Raw genomic sequence first — 14,827 nt, 5'->3', positions numbered from 1 at the left:
CGATGTTTTTTTGTTGAGAATAATTAAATTACAATAAGAAAAGTTAGACTGAAATTTATATTCATTTAATAACATTGTATCAAATAAATATTTATTAAAATTAATCGTTAGAATTATATAGATCATATTTATAAATTTTATCATTAATCTATAATTATTTCTTATGTCATTAAAATTTATTAAGATCAACGTCAACGGTGTAATTGTATATGACGATAATTTTGATACATCTTAATGATATAATAAACAATGACAAATAAATGTCAAAATTTATAGATATAAATTATAAAATATTAATTTTTAATTCATTGACTGATTTTAAAAACTATTCATCTCACACAATATTATTGAACAAGTGTAATTTCTTAGATGTAATCTAATTCCTTCTCTTTTTGTTTACAAATATTTGCATCTGAATTTTTTATTGAAACTTTACTATTGTATTTAAGTTGTGTCATATTTTAAATTTTAAAAATTTCATGAATCCATGTTATATTGTACATAAGACCATACTTACTATATATCCTAGCTTCAAGTATACTTATTGAATCTATAATATTTGTATTCTAGAATCTGGAATAGTCAGAAAATTTTCCATAATTTGCACAACTAACCGCTTACTACAGTCTACAGGTTGTTAATAATACAAAATCACTAGCAAAGAGAAAATCAATAACCATGATTTAAGTCATCATTCTTCTGAAAACTCAATAAACAAAATTGTGTTCCACTCTACTAGTCTGAAGTCTTCAACTTCTTCCCAGGAGTCTCAGATACATCACGATTTCTTTCACGTTTCTTTGCAGTCTCAGTAGCAGCTTCATATCCACTTTCAACCTTTTCCTTCTTAGATCTTTTCTTTTTCCTACTAGAGTTATCTTCATTTCCACTAATCTCAACATTTTTCTTGTGTTTCTGCTTTGTTTTGTTTTGGTTTTTGTTAAAGCCATCTGAGCTCAGAAATGATGAACCAAGGGATTGGTCAATTTCTTTTCTCATTTCCTTCACATTATTTGGATTTGATTTATTATTATTTGAAGTGTCAGCAAGAAAGCCATCATTTTTGGTTGACCTTGTATCGCTCGAGCCAAACGTAGCATAAAATTCTTTATAAGTAGATTCTTTGGATGTTTGCTTTAACCTCCAATGATCAGGACTTGCAGCAAATCTGTCGCGATAGACCAAAGGCGTAAGTATTGCAGATTAGCTTGAATAAGACAAAGGATACTACAACGGTCTATCATATGTCAACACTCTAATTCATAAGCTTTAAGGTATGAACATCAAAAGCTCAAGCCCTGTTATATGCTCTTGTTTATGATTCTCTTTATTTGGGGACCAGATGGTAAAAAAATATTTAACGGAAAGTAATAGATATGAAAATTCCACGATACAGTAAATAGCCGAAAGCATACCCATCAACATCTAATTTCCTCAATAGGTAAATGCCCTGCTTTGTCTTTGAAAGTTCATTCCGCACGGCCAATATTTCAGACACTATAGTCTCTCTCAGCGACAGATTACAGGCAGTGAAGCACTTATCAATGGTAAAAACACCTGATGAGTTGAGTGCAACCTCTCCAAAATGCCCTTGTAGTCTACAAAACAAGTTATGAAAGACAATTGGAAAAGATAGAAATACTCAATACTTTTGAAATCTATTACATCACAACAACAAAATTCTTGATATTTTCAACTTGCTGAAGTTTAGAAAAAGTTAGCTAAAAACGATGGGAATAAATAAATATCCAAAACATAGGTTTTGGCAACAAGAGTCCACAGCTAAAGTTTTGGAATTTAACACTCATTTGGAAACCATTTCAATTAGCTAACTATTTAGTACTAGTCAAAAGAAATAACATCCAAAGAATCCTAGCCAAACTGCAACTTCAAATAAAATATATTAGATTTCAACCAAATAATTGTTCTCAGCTAATGCGCATGTATATGATACTAAAATTGAATGTAATAAAACATATGATGAATGATTTTGGCTTTTAAAAATTAAATAGACAACATAATCTAAAAATCATGTTTATTCCATTTATTCCTTTACCATAAAAAATGAATTTCACAGAGAATATAAATACAAGAAATATAGTTGAAAGACATACTTTGTAACCAATCTGCGCTTCTGTTTCCCAGGAGCGCCTGAAATCAGAAAAGCCTCAATAACATGCGATCCTCTTGAATCTCTCACCGCTTCAAGCACATGATTTGTGTCCATCAATGTTATACTGGTGATAAAAGGTTTTATATATTCCTGTAAAAATAAAAACGAAGGACCACATAATACAGCACATGAATACAATTTTGAAATTTATACATGAGATCAACTGATAAAAGGGAAAGCTGGTACTATTGTAGGCACTCTACCTTGCATACAAAGATTTAAAAGCACCACTCGTTTAAATAATATAACCAGGGTTAGCAATATATGTCTACGACATAGGTTTACATGACTCCCACAATATGCATAACGTGTCATCTAGGAAAAGGCTTAACCAACCATCGAAGACTTATACTACATAAGCATGCCACCACTCCACCCCAAGAAAAACTAGCTATACACAACATTTTCAAGTTAGGAATCTGATGGTTCCTGTTGCAACGCCTTGAGATGATTCATGTATGTGCATGCCCCCTCCTACCCTTTTAACAGTTGAAACCGAAAATAAAAATTAAAGTTCAAGAAAATTGCTTACACTATTAAACCGGAATATTGTCTGCAGGATCAGAGACCCCATGACATGCATTCTAGCACCACTTTGCCAGTTCCAATTGGATTTATCTTCACAAGTGAAATAGCTATCAAGATATAGTAGTCGTGGAACAATCCATTTTGAAGACTCGTCTTCTAAACACAGTGTTTTAGCAAGGGCTTCACAGCACTGCCACAAAGGAACAAAAAGACAATTAAACTTTTTACAAAGATGTGGAACAAAATTAAGAAAATATAATAACTTCATACATAGTAGAAGTACTACGATTTACGTTTTCATTTTTTATGTGGTCCTAGTAGACATGCATTTAGATTTTAGAAGCAATAAAATAGTTTAGAATGTACAACAGATATGTATATATGAATCCACTAATCATAGATACTGTAACTAAATAGCAAACCTTGTGTTCATTAATATGAAGTTTTTCGCAAGCGGCAATAAGTGAAGCAACCACTCCTGACCTTCCCATTTGGAAAAGACCCTCCATGTTTGGACCAAGTTCATCCCAGATCAGTTCCATCTACCAAACAATTGAAAAGGTTAAAACAAACATGGGGAAAACATTTTGCAAAGAGAAGTTATAATACAAATAGAAGTCATTAAAAGAATATGCAATATAATGCAACCAATCCTACACTGGAAAAAATTAATCAGTAGCCAGTATTAAATGATAAAGATCAAAAGGGAAGCAATTGCCAACAACTTCAGATGTAAAAGAAACTACAGGCAATACCAAATCTTGATCGCTTGCATGGGAAATCAATGCTTGAACAACAAAGTTCCCAAGTTGATGAGATGATAAGTCAAGCAAGGAATTCCTGAATACTTTTGTGAACAGTTCCTTGAACAAGGCCGCGGGAGACACTTCCAAAACAACCTGTAAAACATTTAGGAATCAGGAAAATTGATTACCTCAAAATCTCTTTAGAAATAGAATTTCATTGACGCCTCCATAATGAAAGGAAGGTACATAATGACCCGTGAAAATAGGCATCACAACATAAAGGTTGTATGAAGTATCAAAGAACAATTAACAAGATATCTAATGGTCAGACCATTGTTGTCCAAGAAACATTGTTTTGGGACTAACAAGTCTCACTCAATAAAAATACATAATTTGACAGTTACTTGTAACCTATGAAGCACGAATACTGACACGAACAATGGACACAACACTGACACGTCGATACCGGTAATAATTTGAGAAAATGAATTAATTGAATGTAATTAAGGTGTCGATGTAGTGTCGTGTCGGATATCAACACATGTCGGGAACCGAGACACGCCTTCAATCAGAGGTGTCGGTGCTACAGAGGTAATATCAAACTTTCTTTAATATTATATATGTGGAAGGGTTAGTTTGAAAATATATATAGTTTCTAGTAAACTTCTTTGTATTATTATCAAGCTCTTGCACTACAATAGGTAATTATAGACAGTTTTCCTCCTATAGGTTGCTCACCTCCATGAGATGGCTAAAGCCGGCGTCTTTTAACAAATTCCTGAGCTCCGGCACTACTTTATTCTCAATAAAGTTCCCCTCTGCATTGTTCTTATTCTTGCACCCAAGAAGGATAGGAATGACATCTAACAACAGTTCATCATTGCCTGCTATCACCCTTAGAGTTGTCTGCCATTAATAGAAGAAAATGTTGTGAGATGAAACGAATCATAGAGAAAAACTAAGACTATATTCTGGAACCACATGAAATGTATTTAATCCAAGAGGCACAATAATTAAGAATGAACATCGAAATCCTCTTCACATTATGATAAAGTTCTAAAGCAAGCTGATCCAAATAAATAAAGAAGGCAATATGTGAAAGAAGTTTCATCATATTATCAACCACATTTAGAGGGTCGGACAATATACAACACCGCACATGCTCTACAATATCGACCTTATCAAGAAAGTTTTACATTTTCACATGAGAACTTAATAGCAAAAAGGGCCATAACAAGCCTGATGGTATACAACTATACATATATCAACAAAAGTTAAACATGCCTGAAAAACCAAACTGCTAAATTGGTCGACTTGTAGGGACTTGATGCATTTACTAGCATGCTTTAACATCTCTGACACAAGTAAATTCAACAAATCTGGGAACCCAGACTGGAAATTTGTGGCACAATCGTTCTTTGAAGAAAAGTCTTTGGAATTCATGCGTTGAGCTAGTGCCGTTGTGGATTTTGACAAATAGAATCCAGACTTATCTAATGGTACTCCTTTACAAAGACAAAGAAGAGTCCGAAGCACATGGGAGCCGTAGCAGTTGCACATTACATCAACAGAATTGGCTGCAATCACCTGCAAAATTACAAGTTCCCATGTCAGAATTTTCATATAATAATTTACGATAAAAGCAGAAGAAAAGCCTCCCTAATATTGGTGCCAATTAGTCATCATCATTTTATAATATCTAACTATCTCTAGAAACAACCTGATCCACAACAACAACAATCAAGCCTGATACTGAGTAGGGTCGCTACATAGATCAAACAACGCCATAACATTCTATCATATAGCATATCTATTTCCAACTTATTAATATCTAGGTCTTTCCTTATAGTTTTTCTTAAAGTATTTCTAGGTCTTCCCCCGCTTCGAGTGATTTGCCTACCCTCCATTTCATCTACTCTCCTTGCTACAGAATCTACATGTCTCCTCTACATATATCCAAAGCACCTAAGCTCAGTTTCTACCATCTTTTCTACTATAGGTGCTACCCCAACTCTCTGTAATGTTGTCATTTCTAATCCTATCCCGTCTAGTCTTTCCATACAAGGCATCATTTGCATCTCTGCTACACTTCTTTTATCCTCGTGCTGGTCTTTTCAGTCCAACACAACACCGCTATGCGATAAAATGAAATTAAATAATTTCATATGAAATGAAATGACCTTGCATATGACGGTTAAAGCCTCCTCGACGAGAGGGCGGCCGTCGTCATACTGAAGATGATCAGCGAGACAGTTGAGGGCAGTCTGTGCAACATGAGAACCGGATCTATCCATAGCAATAAAGGGAAACTGATCGGCACTGCTCTGAAAGAAAGCACATAGGTTATCAACATCACATCCCTGTAGAATGGTTTCCAAAGTGTGACTGAGAATATAATCAGTTGCAATTTCAAATTCTTTTCCCTTAGTTTCTTCTAGGGCATTAGCACATATAAGTGATCGTTCCTCCAATTCAACACCTTCGCTTTCGAAAAGATTAGCGATTTCTGATAAGTATTTAGTTGTTTCGGGGTCAACTTGTTTCCTAATATGAGAACGGTATTGTTGTTGTTGTTGTTGAGGTGGAGAACTGAAGGTGTTTCTCCTGTGAGTATTTCTGTTGTCGAAGGAAGTAGCATCAGAAGACGTGGGACCTGTTTTGGGCTTCTTACTCTTGCGTCGACTGTGGAATCCCGTTGAAGGCAATGCTTTTGAACCCACAGAAACCATAACCACCCCTTCTCTCTCAGACTTGCTTACTCACGGTGGTGTGCAAACAGAACGACCGTTGCGTTGGCGGCGAGGTGTGAGTCTGTAAACAGAAGAATTTGCGCTAATACAGTGAAGAAGAAAAGGAACAAAATTAGGGCTTTTATTTCTTTTATTTGTTTATATATTTTTTAATTTGTTTGTTGTTTAAATTTTTTAAATTTTTTAAACTCACTCGATTCTTCTCTTCGTTATGAGCAGGATTAACATATAAAAAAGTTAAATGTAGTTTACCGATTTATTTATTTTATAAAATATAAAAAATTATAATATTTATTATCTACTATAAAACGGATTTAAATTATTTAAAATTTAGCAGTTCACTTTTAAAAATAAAATAAATAATAAATTAATCATGAGTGGTTATAATATTAATTAATTTATTTATTTTATCAATTTCTCACACTATTTAATTTTTGATATCATTTCATAAATAATTATTAATAATTAAAATATGTAAAATTATTTTAATAAATATTAATAATAATTATTGTCACGTAATCTCTAAATTGATATTGTTATTGTTATTTTTAAATTATCTGCATTTTTCTATGGAATATGCTTTTAAATTGCTCTCATATTATATTGTTACCGGCCTACCATTGTCCACACTAATTTAATAAATTATACAAATTGCCCTAATTAAACGTAGCATATTAAAACTTATTAATTAATATTTTCATTACAAAATTGATGATTTAGTATGTGGTAATTTGTTACTGTCTTCCAACAAACGTAGTTTATAATTAAAGTATATATTATCATCTATTAATTTGACATCTTCACATTAATTCCAATTCTTGCTGAATTCCACTTTCTTGATTTTCCAATTTTAATTAACATAAATTATTATAATTATTAAAATATAAAAGGTAAGTCTAGAAAAAATCTAATGAAAACTTATTGTCAAAAAATCTTTAAACTAATACGGTCAAACACCTACATTAATTTAATGGTGGATAGAGTTGGCACATTAACATTCCTTCATTTATCGATAAAAATTGTTGTGCACCATGCACAATCAAATTAACTTGTGCACAATAGCCATAGCCAACAAACAAATATTCCTTTGGAAGAGTACTTTTTGTTAATCTTACAACCAAAACGAAAGGAGGTCTAAAAATAAATTTAAGAAGTAAGTTAATCTTTACCGAATAAAAAATTAACTAATTTATGTACAATGTAAAAATATTAAGATTTTTAGTCAATTATAACAACTAAAAACATTACATTTTTATCATAAATTATTCTGAAGTCACCAATATGTATAGTTGCATTTTATTGTCTACACTTTTTATATCGAAAATATATAACTACAAATTAAACTCCTCCTATATTATCATTGAGCAATGATTAGAAAAACATAACATAATTAGTTTGAACATTAAACTTTGAAATTGAGATCCATTAAACTGTTGACAAAGCTACATCACATATAGATTTATAGATACATTCTGAAAAAGAAAGTAATATTACTCTGCACAAAAATCTAATCTCACCTCATAAGAAAGAAACCTCATCCAAGTTTGAGTCGTCAAAAATCAGATTAGAGGACATATAAATAAAATAAAAAGTGTACAGAAAGAATGTTAAACTATGATGTTTTGGATTCTTCAAGAAAACTTTGGTTATTTTCTTCGATAGTGAAAGGTTGAGAAGAGTTCCTTGGTGGATTTTCCTCAATGAACTTGATCAACCCTTTTTCACCACCAGGAAATCCCCCAGTTAGCCCCATCATTTCTTTCTCAAAACCATCTTCTGGAATTGCTACAACACTACTACCACCAATATCTGAGTTTTCTTCCCCTTTGTCATCATTGGATGTTGTTTCCTCTTTATGATCAACTTGCTTTTTCAGCTCTTGTTCAAGGCCTTTTTCTCCATTGCATAGCCCTCTTCCTCCCATCATTTTCAGTATGTTGAATTCGGCACGAGGTTGTGGTTGAGAAGTTTGTTTTCTGTGATGTGTTGTAGAAGTTTTTATGTGATGATGATCTTGGCCTAGGAACTGAGATCTCAGAAGAGTAGCAAAAGAAGCCATTCTTAACTTACCTGCTATTTGATAGTTACAATAAGAGGAAGTGAAGTTGGGTGCAAAAAGGAAAGAGTTTTGATGTAATCCTTTAACATGTTAATGAGTTTTGGATGTATAGTCTCAAAAACTATGATGAATAGATTCCTCATGCAATTCTAACCACAAATTAATATCTTACATAGTGCATCCAATAGGTGGTTGGTTGTCATTGATTACATCTATCCAAAAAATAGAAGTCGACCAAAGTTGGATCAATTGGAAAGAATAATAACAGGATGCACACATATAGACATGTGGATCCTCTACAACCCCTTGTCTCTCTCTAGTAAAATCACAATCATTGAATTAATCTAATAGTTGAGAGATCAATACTATTGGTCGTTAGATTAATCCGACAGCTAAGATTTGTCTGAAAGAATAGACAAGGCTCCAGACCTCCCCCCCAAAATCATTTTTTTTTTCTCTATAGTATATGCTATTTATATTGATAAATAAGCCCCTTATTTTATGCAAGAAACTGGGAAAACAATTATGCAATCACAACTTGAGATTCCAAATATCAAGTTTAACGCCATAATTCTATACAATCAATCAAAATGTGACCTATGAGCAAAAAATAATTACAGCATCATTTCATATTTCCATAATATAAACAAGGTATTACTAATTTGGAAACTCCAATTCAGTTCAATTCTTGCAGGGCTGGTTTATGGTACTTTAGCTTGTGGCGTGAGAACCATGCGCCTTCTCAATAAGCAGCTCAAGTCTCTGGTCATTATTATAGAGAAAAATGAAAAAGCAATTAAAGTATAAATACAAATAGCCAAAAAGAAAATTGAATAGCACAGTTCATAAGCCTCCTGTTCTGTTGTGTAAATCAACAAAAAATTATTCAATAGGAGCATGCTATGTAACTGAAGCCAATAAATGGTCAGTTGAATACAGTTTTTTTTCAATAGAAACACAAGTATGGTCTGAACTCTTGAGCAATGAAACAAGTGTAAACTAAGGCCTCGTTTACTTACTGAAAACATTTTTAATTTTTATTTTCTAAAATTTATGTTGCATTTAAATTGCTAACAAGGAAATGGAAAACTCGTGTAGTGAACAATTGTGATAGAGAGAAGAATGCAATTTCAGAAATAATGAAAACAGCGTTTTGGTATTATCAAAATTTCTAAAAATGATAGATCTGTTTTTAAAAATGGTAAAAAAGATGGTGAGAAAAATGTTGGATCTATATTCTCTTATGTTTATTAGTTAAATTGAAAATGAAAACTGGAAACATGCGAAGTAAACGGGCCCTAAGAGTTGTGTTTCCATTCCATCTAGTTGAGAGAGAGAGAGAGAGAGAAAGATAAGTTCTTCAATAGAATCCATGTTTTATTAAGATGAGATACTAACCTTTACTGATTTATTGACTTCTTCAATTTTATTAAGAAGCAGTCCTCCAGCTATTCTGCGCTCCACGGAAGAAGAATGCGGTGAGCCTATCAACTGCAAATTAGTGTAAGACAGAAGTCAATATGACTGAAATTCAAGCAATGCAATTGAATTGATACTACTACCATTTGTTTATGGCTTGACTTTTAACAGCAAAATATTATAAAGAACTCTCTCTCTAAACAATAGATAGTGGAAAGTACACTTTTCCAAGGCCTCTAATATATTTTGACAATTCTAATTAAAATATAAAAGTACAATTTTCCATTGATAAGCAATTATTTTCCATTGAAAATATTAGTCTACTATCAGATCAGTTATTGTTGGTCCATGATAACCTAAATCCTCAAGAAAACCTAAAGTTAGTTGACAAATCAAACTTGCTGTCCTAGTAACATCTTCAATAAACCAAAGCTAATTCTTTGAAATTCCAAAGCTCGAAGCCATGAATGCTCATATTCAACAACAACAAATATTACATGATATTGCTAGGTAATAGGACCTCTATCACTATATTTCATAAATTGTATTGATTTGTCTACAAAGTCTCAAAACTTAATGTGCACCTTCAACATAACCTAAAATTCTAACTCAAAAATTTGCGGGAAAAAAAAAAAAACATAAGTGTGCTTTTTACAAAGATCACCATAAGGCCTCAAATCATTCTATGTTAATAATGAGCCAAAGGATAAATTCATATCAGCTCAAGCTCAGGTTGCTATGCAATGATGATATAGACTAACTATGAAACTTTCTAATGGCCAAAGAAAAAATAATTAAATCTATGATATATAGTATTAGATTAAGGAATAATTATTTCTCTGCCCTTTACTCAACTGATCAAACAGTACATATATAGGCTAAAAAGAGAAATGAAAAAGGAAAAAAAAAATCCTATAATTAACCAGGAATCCTTAAAAATTAGCAACAATAATAAAAACAGAATGATTGACTACAATCTCTTAAATTACAAGATATAGCAATTTCTCATCAAATTCGGGATTCCCTTCCAACACCCTTCACAAGGGTTGCTATAGCACTGTTATAGTGATAACAGCATTCTAGACCTGGTCATTTATTGTATTGCTCTTAGAATTACAAGTTGAAACATTTTCAGTACTAATTCAATCTCATTGTCACTAGTGGTCTATTATTACCTTATGACTTCTAGATGATGATCTCAAGACGACCGGCCCCTCAGCCGTTGTTGGCATACGAGCCACGTTTTCGACATCTATGCTTGGAGCAAAAGGCTTCCAACTTTTACTTACATCTCTTGAGATTCTTGAAGCTTCTGTTATGATCACCTGCAAATCAATTGCATTATTTTAAGATGGTGACATCCTCTTTGTTAGCATTTAGTATTAGAGATGAAAAATTGGTTATAAGTTAGTCACTTAATTAGGTGTTAGTTACTATTGTAATTACTCTAGTTAGTTAGTTAGTTACAACTTTGTTACTCTAGTAAGATTAGTTGTTCTAATTTGGGTATATAAACTTCATTATACCTACTATTGTAATCATCTTTTTTATCTGATCAATACAAAAGTTATCTCTATTTTCCTCTATTTCATGCTTAATATCAATATTTTGCATATTCTATTACTTAGGTCGTATAATAATGTAAAAGAACCACAACAATATAGTAAATGTTAAGAATGATATTGAATATCAACATCTCAATCTCTAAAAATACAAACAATCTTGTTAAAAAGCATATTTTGTTTCACACCTTTCTCAAACTATTGGGGTCAGAAATTCCTTGAACTTGCAGTTCATCTACAGGAGAAGCCTTTCCATGAGCAATACTTTCAACTCGAAAAGTGTGGATACCATATATAGACTGCACACAACCTGAAAAAGAAGTGAGGAAATCTAGTTAAAAGAAAAATATAAGAGAACATAACAAACCTCATAAGGTAAGGTTTTAAACTTTCAAACTGAAGATGAAAGAGGTACCATGTTCAATAATAATATGAATGACCAAAGAAAGAGGTACACGCCTCTCTATTGTTACGGTCCCCCAAAAGGGTATATACGAAGGCCTTGACACCTTGACCAAGGGAGAAAGAAAAGAAAAGAAAAAAGTCACTTCTCAATCAAACTCATAAATACAACATCATGAACACATAACTATTGATATATATACCTTGTGAATTATTTCGGTACGTGTAACATATAATCTGCGAGAAGACAAATCCTTTCGAAGTACATATCTCCTAAACGGAAGGTAAAGCAACATTAAAAGGCCAATTCCCCAAGCTAAAACCAGCAGTAATGATATAGAAAGCCATATGACAGTATCATATTTAATATTATTGCTTGCAAGTTCTTCAAATGAAGCTGAGTAAACTATTTGTTCTGAATAATTTTCCTCTTCATCATTATCACCTAACTCAGACACAGGGTCTGCAAGTATTTGATCCTTTGATGATAACGGTTCTGATAGTCGATCAGTGTGACCGACCAACATCTCCTCAACTACAAACCATTCAAGAAAAACGAACACAAACAACATTAGCCCCAAAAGAACTATAAAAAAACCCTTTTATCCTAGAGCAAATACTACTGACATAAACAAAACTTTCAGAGTGAAATGTGAAAACTCATAAGGAATAATAGCAACTAGAATATGCTCATATCAATCAGATTGAAACCTAATCTGAAAACTTCAATCTCCAAAGCACTCTGCAGTATTTTAAAATACCCCAAAAAAATTTAAACAACCAATGAAACTTTAGCGTACTATTCAGTTCTAAACAACGTGAATTTTTTAGAAAGGCTAATGTGATTCTAGAAGCATAAAATTATTATTATTTTTTATTTATATTTTGGCCATTTTAGAAACATGTTTGCCTCCAAACACGGTTTTTAACCTTAAATTCTTGATTCATTTTTTCATGAATATATCAAACATGAATATTTTATTACATTTCACCAGCTTTTAACCAAAATCAATTCATTAAAAATAAAATTTTGTCTGCATAGAATCAAACACACTAAGTTTTCTACTTCACCAAACAACAGAATAGGAATACAAAGATTGAAGAAAACGGAACAGATTAATAAAATAAAAGATAAAGGTGAAATTTTTACCTAGTAATTTGATGAAATGGTTTGATGCAAAATTACTGATTGAGTAGGGTGTGTTATGGTGGGTAGGATTTGTTGATGGTAAGAAGTGGAAGTGGGAAAACACTGAAAATGGCACCAAACATTCAATTCAAAGGATGGTTGTTGTTGCTTTAATAGTAGTCTCCATTCCACAAAACTTCAAGTTTACGCCCTAATAATAATATTTAGAGGTATGGTACTAATTGTATTTCTTTTAACATGAAATCAACATAATTATATTTACTTAATTATAATATTTAATAAGTATGAAATATGCTGTTTCAGAAAAGTAATGGTGAAATTATATATTTTTGTTTACAATTAAGACCAAAAAAAATCTCTATTTTCATGTCTTTTTATATTATTAATGAAATATTAATTATTTTTTCTCTGTAATACACTTTTATTTATTCTAACTCTATTAAATAATTATCACATTAAATTTATATTGGAACTATAACCCTTATTAAAAAAAAAAAGATGTTTTTAGAACAATAATATTAAATAGAGTTGAATTTGATGATTTTTGCTAAAATTTAAAACCAATAAATTATACTGCCTTTTTTTATGTATGGAAATTCTGTATCTTTCATTCGCAATTGTGAAATCAATCCTTCGAATTTTGTGAAATCCATATAGATGAGAAATTCTACTCAATTGTTTTAACTCTCCATGTAAGTTGGAGTGAGTATTTTATTAAATTAAATTCATCAAAATCAAAACAATTAATTATTTTGTTGATAACTATGTCCTAAACGAGACACTCCTCCTAATAAACTAATTCATACATTTATAAAACTAGTATGTTATTTTTAGATATTTATCACAATTATTTATAGGGATAATTTTATACGTAATTTTAATAAAAATCAAATATCTTTAGTAATTTGACAGAGATAGTGTCAAAATTATCTACACTAACCATAAATATAAAGAATTAGACCCAACTCAAATTCAGGTTACCCAACTAAAATACTAGATGAAGGTGATTTGTTAAGAGTTCTGCATTATGCATTAGATAATAATATAGCCTGAATAATTATTATAAAATACTCGCCTTATAGGTTTGTGGTTTTCTTGGATTGAGACTCTCAATCATGTAAAATATTGAATTAGAAAACATACTTTTGCCTGAATGAAAAGAGAGATAAATTCTCAAATGTCTACCCTCTCCTGTGATTTGATTTTGGTGTTTGTCATCTTACAAAAGAAGTAGCTGAATTGCATTGTTCATGACTTCTTGTTCCAAAAGTTAAATAAAGTAATGGAATGGCTGAATTTTTGGATTAAGTATGCATATGTATTGCATATCATTTGTGCCTTTTATATTGCAGCTGCCTTTATGGTTTTCTTTTATCTTGTTTTGCTAAGTATGCTAATTAGGTACCTTATGCACTCCCATTGTTCTTTTTATGCAACATTACTGTTATGAAAACACTTATTCACTCTACTATTAAGTAATTAGAAGCTCTTCTTAATAGTATGCAAGCATCACAAATTAGTTGACAATTTTCGTTTAACAATGAATCACGTGATGGAAACATTATCATCTTCTGCAAATCAATACAATGTTAACTCCATTTGATTCTTTTAATCATTATTACAAATTCAAATATGGTTATAGGTTTCAAATAGAGAAGATAACCATGGATAACATGTAAAAAAATTCAAAAGTAATCTTGAGCAATCCATTTCCTAAAAACCAAACCTTAATTCCAACATAAAATTCAAAAGCTAACCTCATGTCAAAATATTATGCTGTGAGAATTTGATGCTACTAACATGTCAACATGACATGCCATAAACTAATCAAATTTAAACACATTATTATATTATAGGATTCACGGCGATAGTTTCTTCCTTTGATGTTTAAGTGGTCCTATAGTTATTCATAAATTATTTATAATTTTTAAATATTTATTAAATAAGTCGTATTACTAACTTTATCATTACACTTTAACAATACTTATTTAATTTACTGTAATTTATTAAGTGATGGTTGCAAACAGTGAAAGTGAAA

General features: G+C 31.4%; 3 protein-coding genes across 3 annotated transcripts; all 3 read right to left on the bottom strand.

Moving 5' to 3' along the window:
- Window positions 1-579: 579 nt before the first annotated feature.
- Window positions 580-6,309, bottom strand: LOC101495083 (pumilio homolog 23). The gene is made up of 9 exons (XM_004492645.3): window positions 5,628-6,309; window positions 4,732-5,034; window positions 4,186-4,353; window positions 3,457-3,600; window positions 3,124-3,243; window positions 2,706-2,891; window positions 2,115-2,263; window positions 1,416-1,598; window positions 580-1,168 (listed from the first exon to the last, which is right to left on the bottom strand). Exons 1-9 carry the CDS (start codon window positions 6,174-6,176, stop codon window positions 736-738), a joined length of 2,235 nt encoding a protein of 744 aa, XP_004492702.1. The 5' UTR covers window positions 6,177-6,309; the 3' UTR covers window positions 580-735.
- A 1,290-nt stretch (window positions 6,310-7,599) lies between these two features.
- LOC101494755 (NAD(P)H-quinone oxidoreductase subunit S, chloroplastic-like) lies at window positions 7,600-8,393 on the bottom strand. Its single transcript, XM_004492644.4, has one exon. It carries the CDS (start codon window positions 8,254-8,256, stop codon window positions 7,810-7,812), a length of 447 nt encoding a protein of 148 aa, XP_004492701.1. The 5' UTR covers window positions 8,257-8,393; the 3' UTR covers window positions 7,600-7,809.
- Window positions 8,394-8,779: 386 nt separating this feature from the next.
- On the bottom strand, window positions 8,780-12,958 carry LOC101494441 (uncharacterized). The gene is made up of 7 exons (XM_004492643.4): window positions 12,790-12,958; window positions 11,843-12,174; window positions 11,653-11,746; window positions 11,426-11,547; window positions 10,851-11,000; window positions 9,655-9,747; window positions 8,780-9,018 (listed from the first exon to the last, which is right to left on the bottom strand). The coding sequence occupies exons 2-7, from the start codon at window positions 12,164-12,166 to the stop codon at window positions 8,968-8,970; spliced, it is 834 nt and encodes a 277-aa protein (XP_004492700.1). The 5' UTR covers window positions 12,167-12,174; window positions 12,790-12,958; the 3' UTR covers window positions 8,780-8,967.
- Window positions 12,959-14,827: the final 1,869 nt, after the last annotated feature.

Source organism: Cicer arietinum, chromosome 3 (assembly GCF_000331145.2).
Source record: "Cicer arietinum cultivar CDC Frontier isolate Library 1 chromosome 3, Cicar.CDCFrontier_v2.0, whole genome shotgun sequence".
Classification (NCBI taxonomy): domain Eukaryota; kingdom Viridiplantae; phylum Streptophyta; class Magnoliopsida; order Fabales; family Fabaceae; genus Cicer; species Cicer arietinum.
Note: the sequence above shows the minus strand (reverse complement) of the source record. Positions and strands in the feature narration are given on the sequence as shown.

Bases quoted from the DNA above. Each gene is read 5' to 3' on its own strand.
- LOC101494755 (XM_004492644.4), bottom strand. From the start codon at position 8,256: ATGGCTTCTTTTGCTACTCTTCTGAGATCTCAGTTCCTAGGCCAAGAT.
- LOC101494441 (XM_004492643.4), bottom strand. From the start codon at position 12,166: ATGTTGGTCGGTCACACTGATCGACTATCAGAACCGTTATCATCAAAG. The intron at 9,748-10,850 runs GTAATAATAGAC...ACTAATTTGCAG, and splicing joins CATCATCTAGAAGTCATAAG to TTGATAGGCTCACCGCATTC. The intron at 9,019-9,654 runs GTTAGTATCTCA...AATAATGACCAG, and splicing joins AAGTCAATAAATCAGTAAAG to AGACTTGAGCTGCTTATTGA.
- LOC101495083 (XM_004492645.3), bottom strand. From the start codon at position 6,176: ATGGTTTCTGTGGGTTCAAAAGCATTGCCTTCAACGGGATTCCACAGT. The intron at 3,244-3,456 runs GTATTGCCTGTA...ATTGTTTGGTAG, and splicing joins ATGCAAGCGATCAAGATTTG to ATGGAACTGATCTGGGATGA. The intron at 1,599-2,114 runs GTATGTCTTTCA...CTTGTTTTGTAG, and splicing joins AAGCGCAGATTGGTTACAAA to ACTACAAGGGCATTTTGGAG.